General features: G+C 48.6%; 1 protein-coding gene across 1 annotated transcript in view; it reads right to left on the bottom strand.

Moving 5' to 3' along the window:
- Window positions 1–13,652, bottom strand: part of SGTA (small glutamine rich tetratricopeptide repeat containing alpha) — a 40,590-nt gene that overhangs the window by 20,580 nt on the left and 6,358 nt on the right. The window contains exons 6-8 of the mRNA XM_029613182.1: window positions 13,285–13,389; window positions 12,171–12,309; window positions 11,631–11,693 (exon numbers count right to left, since the gene is read on the bottom strand). Of these exons, the coding sequence (XP_029469042.1) occupies window positions 11,631–11,693; window positions 12,171–12,309; window positions 13,285–13,389 (307 nt within the window). The remainder of the gene's footprint in view (window positions 1–11,630; window positions 11,694–12,170; window positions 12,310–13,284; window positions 13,390–13,652) is intronic.

The raw sequence follows: 13,652 nt of genomic DNA on the forward strand, positions 1-13,652 counted from the left end.
TGGTTCTCCACTAGTTCAAATCCCTTCCTCTTCAGCTGCTCATGATCTTAAACTCACCTCTCAGACTATATGGCTCACACCTATGGCACAAAAGAATCATGAAGAGAAATCAAGATCTATTCTTTGCAGAAGGCAACTGTGAAAAAACACCTGCTCAGATTCCTTGTAACCTCCCTAGATGGAAAAATAGCCTTGTGACCCTGGGCTACTGAATTTCCCTGGATTTTTTTATTTTTTAAACAGGCTGCAGTCATCTTTTGCACCACAAGTCTAATTTGGTCTTAAAAAGCCCCTCTGGGAAGCTTAATTTGTGTAAAAGGGAAGAGAGCAGTTTCAACCAGCCGTTCCCCTTATCACTTTACTAGCAGGGAGGGCAGAAGACAGGAACTACAACATTTCTGGAGGCCCCTGTTGCAATAACAACTCCATAGCAAACTGGAGCTATGTAGGCTCTGTGTGCCAGAGGGCAAGTCTATAGCCTCCATTCAACTACTGGAGGGAAGAGAGAGGTAAAGACTTATCTATTTTTCCACTACAGGGGCCAGGGCTTGCACCATAGCACTGCCTTCCACTATAGGGTGCTGAACTTCCACAATTTGCATCCTCCTAACCTAGTAGCTGCCTGCTTGCAAGCTAGGCAGAACACACTAGCTGACATGCTGATCCACCACCACTTACCCGTGGTGCCTCACCTCTTTTTTTTTTTTGGGTTTATGGGGAAGCCAGCAGGAGGGATAGTTATCACCTCCAACCCCCTAAGTCCAAATTTGTACAGCCTCATAAGAGACCAGGAAGCAGTCGGGGGGAAGCGACTGGGCAGTAAGTTCTTTTTCTTATCCCACTCTACCAAAGACTATTACTCTAGGGCAGTGGTTCTCAACCTTTTTTCTGTCGGGACACACCTGACAGATGGTTCTCACATGCGTGACACACTGACCCATGATTGTCACGGAGCTAGATGTAAAAGTTCAGTTTGCATCCACGGGAACCCCCCTGACCCACAATAATGGATATAAAGCAGAATTACGACATTCCCCATACAACTCACCCTACAAAAAAGATATTCTGGTTCTGGTGTCATCGCAGTAACAGCAACTCAAACTCCTTCTACTTCCAGGCTCAATAGCCCTACTTATGAAAAGACAGCAGTTTACCACCAATGCATGTCCTCTTGAGAAAACACAACAAATAAGACTGATAAAACGCTTACATGCTAGTAAAATATCTCATCTCGGTAACAGACACAGAACCGACCTAACATACTCCCAGGATCTGTAGTAATGCACATAAACTAATCCGCACACAGTTACACCTGTATTATGGAATACACTCAAACAGGAGCAACCCTATCTATGAAAAGGCAACACTACAAATATTAAATCAGGCCCTAAAAACCAATACACCTCTTATCAGGAAAACAGAACTAGCAAGCAGCTATAGATCCCCACACAGAAATAATTGTAAAACTATACTAATAAGCAGAATAAATGTTTCAAAACAGCTATGAACAGAATAACATCCAACAATTAAAAACTCATAAAAACTATTAAAAATTCTCCAAACACCAATAAAATATTTCAAAAAAAGCAGACATCACATAATTAAAATGGCAGTCAATCAAGAAAAATAAACTTAAAAAGCCACCTTTACTTACCCCCTCCAGCAACTCTCCTACTCCTCTTCCATGCAGGCCATAGCACACAGCAGAAGCAGCAGTAGAGGCTAAGCTCTATACTCATGGTCCTCTTCCTTAGTCCCATGTGTCTCACACACACACCATACCAGTCATGCCCCCTTGACCAGTTTCTGTCTCTCACACACCAATCATCTCCCAAACAGTCTTTGATACACACACCAGTCACCTTCCTGAACAGTTTCTCTCATGCCATACACACACACAGGCTTCCCACTCCTTTGTTCTACCTCTCATAATCACTTTCTCTGTCTCACACACACTCACCAGTCTCTCACTCCCATGCTTGTTCTCTCCACATGCACAGGCTTCTCATTCCCATAATCACTTTCTTTCTGTTACACACACACACCAGTCTCTCTCTCATTTCCATGCTTTCTCTCCACTGCACAGGCTTCTCATTCCCTGAATCACATTCTTTCTCTCACATTCACACACACCAGTCTCTTTCTCTCACACACACAGTCACCTTACCAACCAGTCTCTCTCTCATGCACGCACACACACACAGCCCTCCCACTCCCATGCTCTCTCTTACATAATCAGGCTTCTCCCTCCCATGCTTTTTTCACACCCCCCCCACCCCCATGCTCTCTCTCACATAATCAGGCTTCTCACTTCCATGCTTTTTCTCTCACACACACACATCAGTCACATCCCTGACTGTCTCACACTCTCACATACACATCAGTCATCTCCTTGAGCAGTCACTTTCATTGTCTCTCACACACACACACACACACACACATCAGCTCTCTGACCAGTTTCTCTCAATCACACACATGCTCTCAATCAAACATTCTCTCACTTACACACAAGCTGGCTGGCTGCTTCTCTCTCTCTCTCACTCACTTCCTCTCCCCCCCCCCCCAAGCACAAATGGTAGCTGCAGCAGCAGCCTCCTCCAGCCCTCGCAGGCCAAGAAGGAAGAATTCCATTGGCCGCGGGAGGCTCATGCTGCTGTCTCCTTTCTCGATTACCGGCTGCTTCAATTGCTTGGGGGCCGATGCTGCAGCCGCCGCTGCTACTTTATCACGCGGCACGGCTCTCTCCTTCCCGCGCACCGCGTATCACTTCCTGTTCCGGGTCACGGGGGGGGGGGGGGGGGGGGGGGCAGGCACGGGAAGAAGAAAAGACCAGCCACGGGTGCCACAGCTTCTTTTAGCAGTGCTGCCGTTCCCACTGGGCTTGAACGTTCTGATAGCCCGGCGGCAACGGCAGCAGGGAAGAAAGAGCAGCGGGAGAGATCGGGAGCACGCGACACACCAGCTGGTGCTTGGCGACACACCGGTTGAGAATCGCTGCTCTAGGGACCCTGCTGCTGGAGCTACACCAAGGGAATAAAGTCACTGGAGACTACCCAGTGCTTGACCCATTGGTGCAGGAACCCAGCCCCCAATTCAGGAAAAGGGAGAAGTCAGTCCATAGGACTGTTGTCCGGAACACCCCAGGTCTCAGCCTATGCTCCACTAGATACAGCCTACTCCTAGCTGAAGCACCGGTCCACATGTCTGCAGAATCTACTGGAGTCAAAGAAAGAATGAAGGCAGTACTAGACCTTTGTACAGGGAGTGAAGTCAATGTTCCTGAATGTACCCAGATCACGTTGCGCTTTTTTTCTCTATTTCCTTCTGCCGGTGGGAGACCATGACCCACTCGTCTGGACTGGTCTTGCATGGATGATAAGAAACAACTATTGGGCATCTGTTGGATTCTTGTGACCAAGACTGGCCACAAGTTAACTGGCTCTTGATCTGACCCAGCAGGACATTTCTTATGTTCTTAGTTGATTCAAATGTGGTTGTTTGATTTATAAAAAAAAAAAAAAAAAAAAAAAAAAAAAAAAATTGTTGTAATCCACCTTGAGGCCAATCTTGGTAGAAGGTGGAATATCAAATGTCTATAAATAAAAAAACATTTACTGCTTGCACTCTCCACAATTCAAAGCAAGTTACACCTTTACATACATACATTTAAGAAAAAACAAAAATGAATTCTATCACATTCAGTGGCATAAATGGAATAAAGGAGTAGTCTAATGATTAAAGCAGTGGGGTACGAATCAAGGATGCCAGGCTTCAAATCCTACTGACGCGCCTTGACACCTTGGGCAAGTTACTTCACCCTCCATTTTTATTTATTTTATTGTTGAGATTACTTACCTGTTAATCTCCTTTTCCTTAGTGTATGCAGATGGACTCATTACAAATGGGTATAGTGTGCTCGTGCTAGCAGTTGGAGATGGATCTGACGTCAGCACGGGTACATATACCCCCAAAGGAAGTGCAGGCGCTCAGTAATCTTCCTTGCAAAGCTTCATGGATATGTGCGTGACTGACCGATTGATTAACCAAACATGATTAACCTGACCGATTGATAGTAGCCGGAGACCGCCAGTGCTCTCCACCGGGAGGCGTCGACACCCGGCAGGGTGGATGCCCTATGTAAGGAAACATGGCTTACCTCGAAACGGTGAATCCTCATATATATCAGCAGCCGGGCGGGATGCTGAGTCCATCTGCCTACACTAAGGAAAACGAGATTATCAGGTAAGTAATCTCTCCATTTCCTAGCATGTAGCAGATGGACTCATTACAAATGGGACGTACAAAAGCTACTCCCGGACTGGGCGGGAGGCTGCCCGAGGTCCGTGTAGGATTGCCCTTGCAAATGCTGTGTCCTCCCTGGCCTGGATGTCCAGTCGGTAGAATCTGGAGAAGGTATGGAGGGAGGACCACGTCACCGCTTTGCATATCTCTGCAGGCGACAGCATCCTAGCTTCTGCCCAGGAGGCTGCTTGCGCTCTGGTAGAGTGAGCCTTGACCCGTAGAGGTGGTGGTTTTCCCGCTTCTACGTAGGCCGTCTTGATAACTTCTTTGATCCAGCGAGCAATAGTCGCCCGAGAGGCCGCTTCTCCTTGCCTCTTCCCGCTGTGAAGGATGAACAGGTGGTCCGTCTTTCGTACTACTTCCGACATTTTCAGGTATCTGGACAGCAGCCTGCCGATGTCGAGATGGCGCAGTATTCGACCTTCTTCAGACTTCTTCAAACCTTCCATGGTTGGCAAGGATATGGTTTGGTTGAGACTACTTTGGGTAAGAAGGAATGAACCGTGCGAAGATGGATAGCCCCTGGGGTGATCCTGAGAAACAGATCACGGCAGGACAGTGCTTGTAGCTCTGAGATGCGGCGAGCTGAACACACAGCCAACAAGAACACCATCTTCAAGGTTAACAAACGGAGGGACAGGCCACGGAGGGGTCTGAAGACAGGTCCCGCTAGGAATTCCAAAACTAGGTTGAAGTTCCACAAGGGCGCTAGCCACTTCAGTGGCGGGCGAATGTGTTTGACTCCTTTCAGGAAACGTGAAACGTCTGGGTGTGTGGCAATGCTGTTGCCGTCACTCCTGGGGCCGTAGTAGGATAGCGCTGCCACCTGAACCTTGATTGAATTGAGGGACAGACCCTTCTGGAGCCAGTCTTGCAGGAAATCCAAAATATTGGGGATTTTAGCGGCATGTGGATTGGTGCTGCGAGTTTTGCACCAGGCTTCAAATACTCTCCAGATCCTTATATAAGTTAGTGATGTGGAGAAATTGCGTGCACGGAGGAGTGTATCTATTACCGGCCCCGAGTATCCCCTTTTCTTCAGTCTAGCCCTCTCAATGGCCAGACCGTAAGAGAGAATTGAGCTGGATCCTCGTGGAGGATGGGACCTTGTCGCAGCAGGTCCCTGTAAGGGGGCAGGGGTAGAGGATCCCCTGCCAGTAGTCTTCTCATGTCTGCGTACCAGGGTCTTCTTGGCCAGTCCGGGGTCACCAGAAGAACTAGGCCTCTGTGCCACTGAATCTTGTGTATAATGGCGCCCAGCAGGGGCCCTGGGGGAAAGGCATATAGCAGGATCCCCTGAGGCCATGGCTGTACTACAGCGTTGATCCCGTGGGAGAGAGGATCTCGCCTGCGACTGAAATATCTGGGTACTTGAGCGTTGGACCTGTCCGCTAGTAGGTCCATGCCCGGCGTCCCCCACTGATCCGTGATCATCTGGAAGGCCGTGGACGACAACTGTCATTCCCCCGGGTTTAGGCTTTCTCTGCTGAGGAAGTCTGCCGTGGTGTTGTCCTTCCCGGCGATGTGGACGGCGGAGATGTCCTGGAGATTTGCTTCCGCCCAAGCCATCAGGGGGGCTATTTCTGAGGATACCTGTCGGCTTCTGGTTCAGCCCTGTCCGTTGATGTATGCCACCGTGGTGGCATTGTCCGACATCACTCTGACTGCTCTGATGCGAAGTCTGTGGGCAAATCACAAGCATGCTAACCTGACTGCCCGTGCCTCTAGTCGGTTGATGTTCCACCCCGACTCTTCTCTGTTCCACCGCCCTTGGGCGGTTAGTTCTTCGCAGTGTGCTCCCCAGCCACTCAGGCTGGCAGCTCTAGTGAGCAGGGTCCAGGTTGGAGAGGACATTTTTGACCCCCGGCTCATGTGGCCGGGCTGCAGCCACCACCGTAACTGATGCCGTAATCTGGCCGGTAGAGGTAGATGCACGGTGTAGTTCCGTAATCGTGGGCTCCACGAGATAGAAGGGCGCGTTGTAACGGTCTCATATGAGCCCGCGCCCATGGTACCACTTCCAGAGTGGAGGCCATTAGGCCGAGGACCTGTAGGTAATCCCAAGCTGTGGGCCGGGTGGAGCACCGCAAAGTCTGCAAACGATTCCGGAGTTTTAATTTCCTCTTGGAGGTCAGGCTGACTGTCTCCCTGGGTGTCGAATCGGACTCTGAGGTATTCCAGTGACTGCGAAGGCTGTAGGGAACTCTTGTTTGTGTTGACTACCCATCCTAGGCTTTCCAGAAGAGACATAACTCTGTTGGTTGCCCGGTGACTCTCCTCCGGTGACTTTGCCCTGATCAGCCAATCGTCTAGATAGGGATGGACGAGGATTCCTTCCTGAGTGACGCCGCCACCACTACTATTACCTTGGTAAAGGTCCGTGGCACGGTGGCTACCCCGAAGGGTAGAGCCCGGAACTTAAAGTGTTGTCCCAGGACTTTGAAGCGTAAGTAGCGCTGATGATCCCGATGAATTGGGATATGCAAATAAGCTTCTGACAGATCCAGGGATGTGAGATACTCCCCTGGCTGTATGGCACTTCGGACTGACCGCAGAGTTTCCATGCGAAATCCTGGGACCCTTAAGTGCCGGTTGACCGACTTGAGGTCCAGGACGGGTCTGAAGGTGCCCCCCTTCTTGGGCACGATGAAATAAATGGAGTAACGCCCAGAATCTCTCCCATGCAGGCACTGGGATTATGGCTTTTAGGGACAGGAGCCTTCCCAAGGTAGCTTCCAGCGCCGCCCTCTTGAAGGGCGGACAAGGAGATTCCACAAACTTGTCCGGAGGGAGGTAAAGGAAGTCCAGGTAATACCCTTCCCGGATAATGGCGAGGACCCACTGGTCCGAAGTAATCTCGACCCACCTGTGGTAGAATAGGGTTAGCCTGCCCCCTATGGCTTCTTCCCCCAGATGGGTCGGCTGATTCTCATTGTGGGGTGCGGCCGGGATCCGAACCAGAGCCGGTTCCCCGCTTGCTGTGCCTGGTCCGAAAGGACTGGTTCCTGGTCTGAGAACGAGGTGCTTGGTAGCGAGTCCTGTAAGGGTTGAAGTGTTGAAAGCTTCTACCTCTGGATGGCCCAGGAAAAGGGCGCTGGTTTCTCCTTGACTTGTCTTCTGGTAGACGGGGCAATGAAGAGGCGCCCCATTTGTTAGCCAGTTTCGAGGTCACTGCTGAATAGGAGGGATCCTTTAAAGGGCATTCTTGTAAGGCGCGTCTTGGAGGAGGAGTCGGCTGACCAGTTTCGTAGCCAGAGCTGTCTCCTGGCTGCCACTGAGGATGACACTCCCTTGGCTGCCGTACTGACTAGGTCGGAGGCAGCGTCAGTGAGGAACGAGGGCTGATTCCATTTCTTCTCCTGGGGTGTTGTTCCTGGCTTGTGATAAACAGGAACGCGTCACCATGGTGCAGCAAGTCGCAATTCGTAGGGACATAGCTGCCACCTCAAAGGCTTGTTTAAGAATGGCGTCCATGCGCCGGTCATGTGCATCCTTGAGGGCCGCCCCTCCTTCCACCGGAATGGTGGTGCGCTTCACAATTGCGCAAGCAATGGCGTCTACCTTGGGGCACGCCAGCAGCTCCTTGGTTGCCGGGTCCAGGGGGTACATGCCAGACAAGGCCCGACCCCCTTTGAATGAGGCCTCCGGCGCATTCCACTCGAGGTCGATTAGCTGCTGTGCTGCTTGTAGGAGGGGGAAGTGGTGGGCAGTTTGCCGAAGGCCTTCCAGCAGGGCGTTCATCCTAGGTTCCCCTGGGGTGCCGTGGCCCGGGATAGCCAGCTCCGACAGGCATTGAGAGACCAGGTCTGGGAGATCCTCCTTAAGAAAGAAGCGTCTCATGGTTCGATACGGCTCTATCCCCGAGGGAAGTTCTCCCTCCTCGGGGAGCTCTTCTTCGTCCACAGAGCAATCTGAATCCCCATAAGTGGGGCGTCCGGGTGGCGGGTGGCCGTGCCTAGGTCTTGAGGGTCCAGGGGTAGGCTCATCCGGTACGTATGGGTCCGTTCGGGGATCAGACTGCATCTTGACAAAGGCGTGAATCCCCTTGAATAATTCCACCCATGAGAGCGAAGCAGGTTCTAGCCTTATGGGCACCAGGTCTCTAGGGTTCCCTGGCTGCTCACCGCGGCCTGCTAGGTCCGGGGTGTTCCCTGAGGAACTAGCTATTAACCTGGGCTGGGACCGGCCCTGGCCTGGAACTCCCAGGGCCTCCTCACATTGGGCATATAGGGAGTCTGCTTCCTCGCTCTGTGTGGCTCTGAGGTGGCATGCTGAGCAGAGGCCTAGAGCTCTTATGCCCGATTCTGGAGGCGCCGGCTCTGCGGACGCATGGGCTCTCATACTCTCCATCGCGTCTGTTATCTCTTTGTAATATGCGCGAAGATGCGCGCCTATCAACGTGCGCCTATCAGTGTGTGCTTATCGACGGGCGCCTATCGACGGGCGCCCAATTATTTTCGGGTGCCTAACATACTCGCCCGTCGCCTGTGCGCCGAGTCCGGTCTGAGCACTAGGGCGAGGCGGCGAACCAGGGCAGATGGTGACGGCGAGCAGGCAGGCAAAATGTCGACCTCCTAGGCGGGCTGCCACGCAGGCCGATCCCGCTAATCCTCGCTTCCTTGGAGACCAGCAAAGTAAAGATATACGCCTTACCTGATCTTCGGCGCTTCCCGGCTGCGACCCGGGCGGTCGCCGGCTGCGGGGGGAGAGGGTGATTACCGTCACCGCTGCGCTCAAGGAAGTGCACCTGCTGCCTCTAGGCCGCGCCCGAACTCGTCTCGCTCGGGGGCCAAGTCCTCACTGTGAACGGATCAGGACCGAGGCTGCCTCAACGCCGCGCCCGAGCTCTTCTCACTCGGGGGCTAGGTCCCTGCCGCGAGTCGGCCATCAGACCGAGGCTCGTACCTCCGAGGGACCACGGAAATCACCTCGGGAAACTCAACTGGGGGAGGGACCCGATGGTATCACCGAAGGAGTGCGGGGCTCGTCTTCAGGTAGGACTTCTATGAATTTAGTCGTTAGAATTTGGAAAAACGCTCAGCGAGCATGAGGTAGCTCCAAACTGCTTTGGAGACGGAAATTACTGAGCGCCTGCACTTCCTGCAGGGGTATATATACCACGTGCTGACGTCAGATCAGTCTCCAACTGCTAGCTCGAGCACGCTATACCCATTTGTAATGAGTCCATCTGCTACACGCTAGGAAAGTTAAATTTTATGCAGGGTCCTAAGTGACAAAGCCATTCATAATTACTCCAAAACTGACATACAAACAAAACATAAAATGACAATAAAACAAAACTAATCACCACCAAAGCATCATGTTTTCACCCGCAACAGCCACAGAGAACCTTTCCAAGATTTTAATTATCTAAGGCCATCTAGCTTTATTGAGCTATTGCAAAGTCAAAGACTCTCTAAATAGAAAAGCTTTTAAGTGCTTCTTAGGCCTTCCACTGCAGACTTTGAAGGATATCAGGGAACTGATGGCCCCATTACGGCAAATAACCTCTCTTGTGATTCTGCTACTTTAATCACCTAATAATTAGGTGCATCAAGCAAACACTGTCCAGATGACTGCCATGCATTGGTGCTCTTCCTACTCTCCTCTCATTTCACTTTTACTGTGTTCTCTGATGGATCCTCCTCTACTGCCATCCTGTCATCAACTGGTGTGCCCTTCTCTTGCTATACTAATTTCCTTGGTGCTCTGATCTCCTCTCATGGCTTCCGGTATCATCTTTAAGCCGATTCCCAAATCTATATCAGAAATTAAGTCCCAAATCTCAGTCTGCTTGTCTGGCATTGCCGCCTGGATGTCCCACTAGCACCTTAAACTCAACATGTCCAAGACAGACCCCCTTAACTTTTCCCCCAAAGCCACTTCCCCCTTGCTCTATTTCTATGGTTAAACACGGTCTTATTCCTGTTCCCCTCAGCCCGTAACCTTGGGGGACATTTTTGACTCCTCTCTCTCTCCTTCTCTGCACTCATCCAAAAGACTGCTGAAATGTGTTTCTTTCTCTAAATCACCACCAAAATCTGTCCCTTCCTTTCTGACCATGCTATCAGAACCTTTATCTAGGCTATCATCGTCTCCTGCTTAGACTATTGCAACGTGCTCCTTATAGGTCTCCCAGTGAACACTCTCTCCATTACAATCTATCCAAAATTCAGCTGCGTAACTTATCTTTCCCCAGTATCACCTCTCTTATCAAGTCACTGCATTGGCTCCCTATCCATTTCCATGTACAAGTCACGCTGTTCTTACTCACCTACAAGAGCTTTCACTCTGCAGCGACTCTCTTCTCTCTCTACAGCCCTCCTTGAACTCTGCTCATCAGGCAAGTTATGCCATTCTCCTGGACCACCAACTCCCAACTCTGTATTTTTCCTTAGCGGCTCCAGACATTTGAAATAGTCTTCCTGAATCAATGCATCATGCTCCCTTCTCTGGCCTTATCAAAGCCAATTGAAAAAAAAACAAAACATCTTTTTGGGCTGCTTTTAAATCTTAACCCCTGATTATCCCACTCACAGCCTTCTTGATTTTAACCGTTTTCTTAATAAATGAAATTTCCAAAGACTCTTTTTGTCTTGATTAGACTAAGCTCTATGTAGCAGGAATTGTTTCCTTTGTGTATTTGTGCAGTTCTGCATATGTTGATTAGTGCTGTAGAAATAGTACTAGTGGTTGTATGCCATCCTGGTGATTCATGTTATAACACATCTGAATCCACCTCCTTTCCCTGCATTAGGTTTTTTTCAGGGCAACCCACAGTAATTTAGTTTCTTCCTGCTGCTGCTCCTATTGTGTCCCTAATATCAAGAGCTCCTCCTCTCTTTTCTCTACTTTGGGTAAATTCCTAAAGGAAAAGTGCCTAACACATTAGAAGCCAGATGGACTAACGAAAGCTACTGCTATCCTCAGGAGCAAGTAACGTGAAACAGATCTCCTTTATGGGATTCTGCCAGGGACTTGCAACCTGGATTGGTCCCTGTCGGAAACAGGATCCTGGGCACGATGAACCCTAGTCTGACCCAGCATGGCATTTATGCTGTTATAAAGAGATTATTGCCTGTAATGGTGACATCCCAATCCTATATTTGAACCATTCTGCTCAGTCTATTAAGTTCCAGGTGGTCCCTGCTGTATCTTATTTTGCACACTTGCCTAAACTGACAACAGATCTGGAATCCCTAAATCATTCTCAAACTCCTGGTTTTAACTAACACCTGCACCTCCACACTCAAAAGTGCAAGTGATATAAAGTCTACATGCAGAGTGACTCCTGTGTGCAAACAATAAGCGTCTCTATGCATAGTTACCATGCTCATGAAGCCTGGGTTATTCAGCAAACCAGCTAAATCAAACCCTCCAGGACCACCTGTCTTGTAGGAAACAAAAGCAAAGAAGGGTTAACTGAGTAGCTTGGTTTTATAGGAGGTACAATTCTAGCAATAAAGTTGTGATGTTATATTGTAATCATCAACTGAAATCTCAAAATCCAAATCCAGCGATTTCCAAAGCTAGAAGGATAGTGTGCAGGATCTCAGGGCATGAAACCCACAGAATATTCTGCTCGCCATCCGCCCAGAGGAGTAGCGAGTATCTCTTGGTTCTAATCTCAGTTTATTAATAGGGCACCCAGTCAAACCTGGAAGTGCCAACAAAGTGAACCTGCAATCTCTCTCACATTTGCAAGGACTTTTCCAATCACAGGAAAGCATGGGGTTTGCAGGATGCCTTTCCCAACTGAAGGAGCTGTAAATCACCAAAGGACGCATCTGAAATGCCGTATGAATGCACAATGCCCAGAACACTCACAGAACAAAACACAGCAAAGGAGCAGCAAGCAGCACACTTACTGGGCTAGGAGTCTCTCTCATTTTTTGTTCTGCTATCTTCACATTTGATTTATATGTTTCATTGTCTGGATCCAATGCCAAGGCCTTCTGATAGTAAACAACAGCCTCCCTGTGCTTATTCAAACTTGAAAGGGCCAAGCTATTTAAAAAAAAAAAAAAAATGGAAGAATCAAAATAACTATTAAATGAGATCTGATAAAAAAAATAATCTGAAAACCTGCAGGTCCCATTACTTCTTAGAAGTCTTCTTCAGCTGTGGCGGCCTCTCTCCTGCATAAGACAGGTTCAGCTGACATGCAAGCACCCAGGTATTCACTCTTTCCTGTTTGTGAGGACTATACTGTGTTAGCTCTCAAAACAAAGGCAGAGAGTGTAGAGATGGGACAAAATTGTTTGCTTAATACATGTACCACTGCCCAACACAAAAGAAACCACATAAAGGCAGTGCCCATCTAACCTGTACATTTTCCTTTCCTGGTACAAGGTGACAGTCTCCACATTGTTTTGTCACCACTAAAGATCCCCTGTTCTTGTCTCATTTTTCATACATTCCTGCCTTCTTAATACACTGTTTCTGGTATGTATTACTGCCTGTTTAATGCTTGCCATGTGTCTTACAGAGCATAGGAGGTAATTTCAAAAGGTTTTATGCATATAAATAGACTTTTGAAAAGTGCTACAATAGGCTACTTTTATGAGCAGAACTCATTTAAGGTTACCTCCATCGGGAATACGCTCACAAAATGAAAGGCCTTGTTCAATAAAGTTTCAGATGTAAACATGGCCATTCTTTCTTATTTTTAATTCAAGATGTGTTTTATTATTTGTTTGGTTTTGTCATTTACTGCTGCAAATAATCCACTGGAGACAGCAGTTATAAAATTGAGATGAAAAATAATTTTTTTTTCCCATAAAAGCTCTAACAGTAGAAATAAAAAAACAAAAACCCAAAACAAAACATATGGCTTTCTCAGTTGTTACTTTCAGAATTATTGTGCACCCTGCAGTGAAATTGACTTATGCAGTATTCCTACTTGGCATTCTTGAACAAAAGTCTAGATTTTACAGATTCCATGAAAAAAAAAAAAAAAAAAAACCCGCTGCTAGCACATACCCCATCCTGCCGTAGGCCTTACTGTAGTTTGGATCAATCCCAATAGCTTGCTCACAGTCCCGCACAGCGCCTGCATAGTTCCCTAGTTTACTGTACGCTGCAGCCCTAAATGGGAAAGACAGAATGTGAGAGCTTAGTAGGTTCCTCGGCAGCTCTCTCAGTACAATTCAGGAAGCCTTAGGCTTGGAAAGACTTTCCTCTCAAGATTTGCCATTTCTGTGGAAAATCACATTGGGACTTTTACACTCTCTTTTACCCTAATTCACCGAACTACAAATAATACAGAGAATGTTATTTGTGAAATTAATACGATGTGATATTTTGATCCTGCCTCAGAACCTCACAGATTCTTGTGTGTGCGCTAAAAT

This window comes from Rhinatrema bivittatum, chromosome 8, assembly GCF_901001135.1.
Source record: "Rhinatrema bivittatum chromosome 8, aRhiBiv1.1, whole genome shotgun sequence".
Lineage (NCBI taxonomy): Eukaryota > Metazoa > Chordata > Amphibia > Gymnophiona > Rhinatrematidae > Rhinatrema > Rhinatrema bivittatum.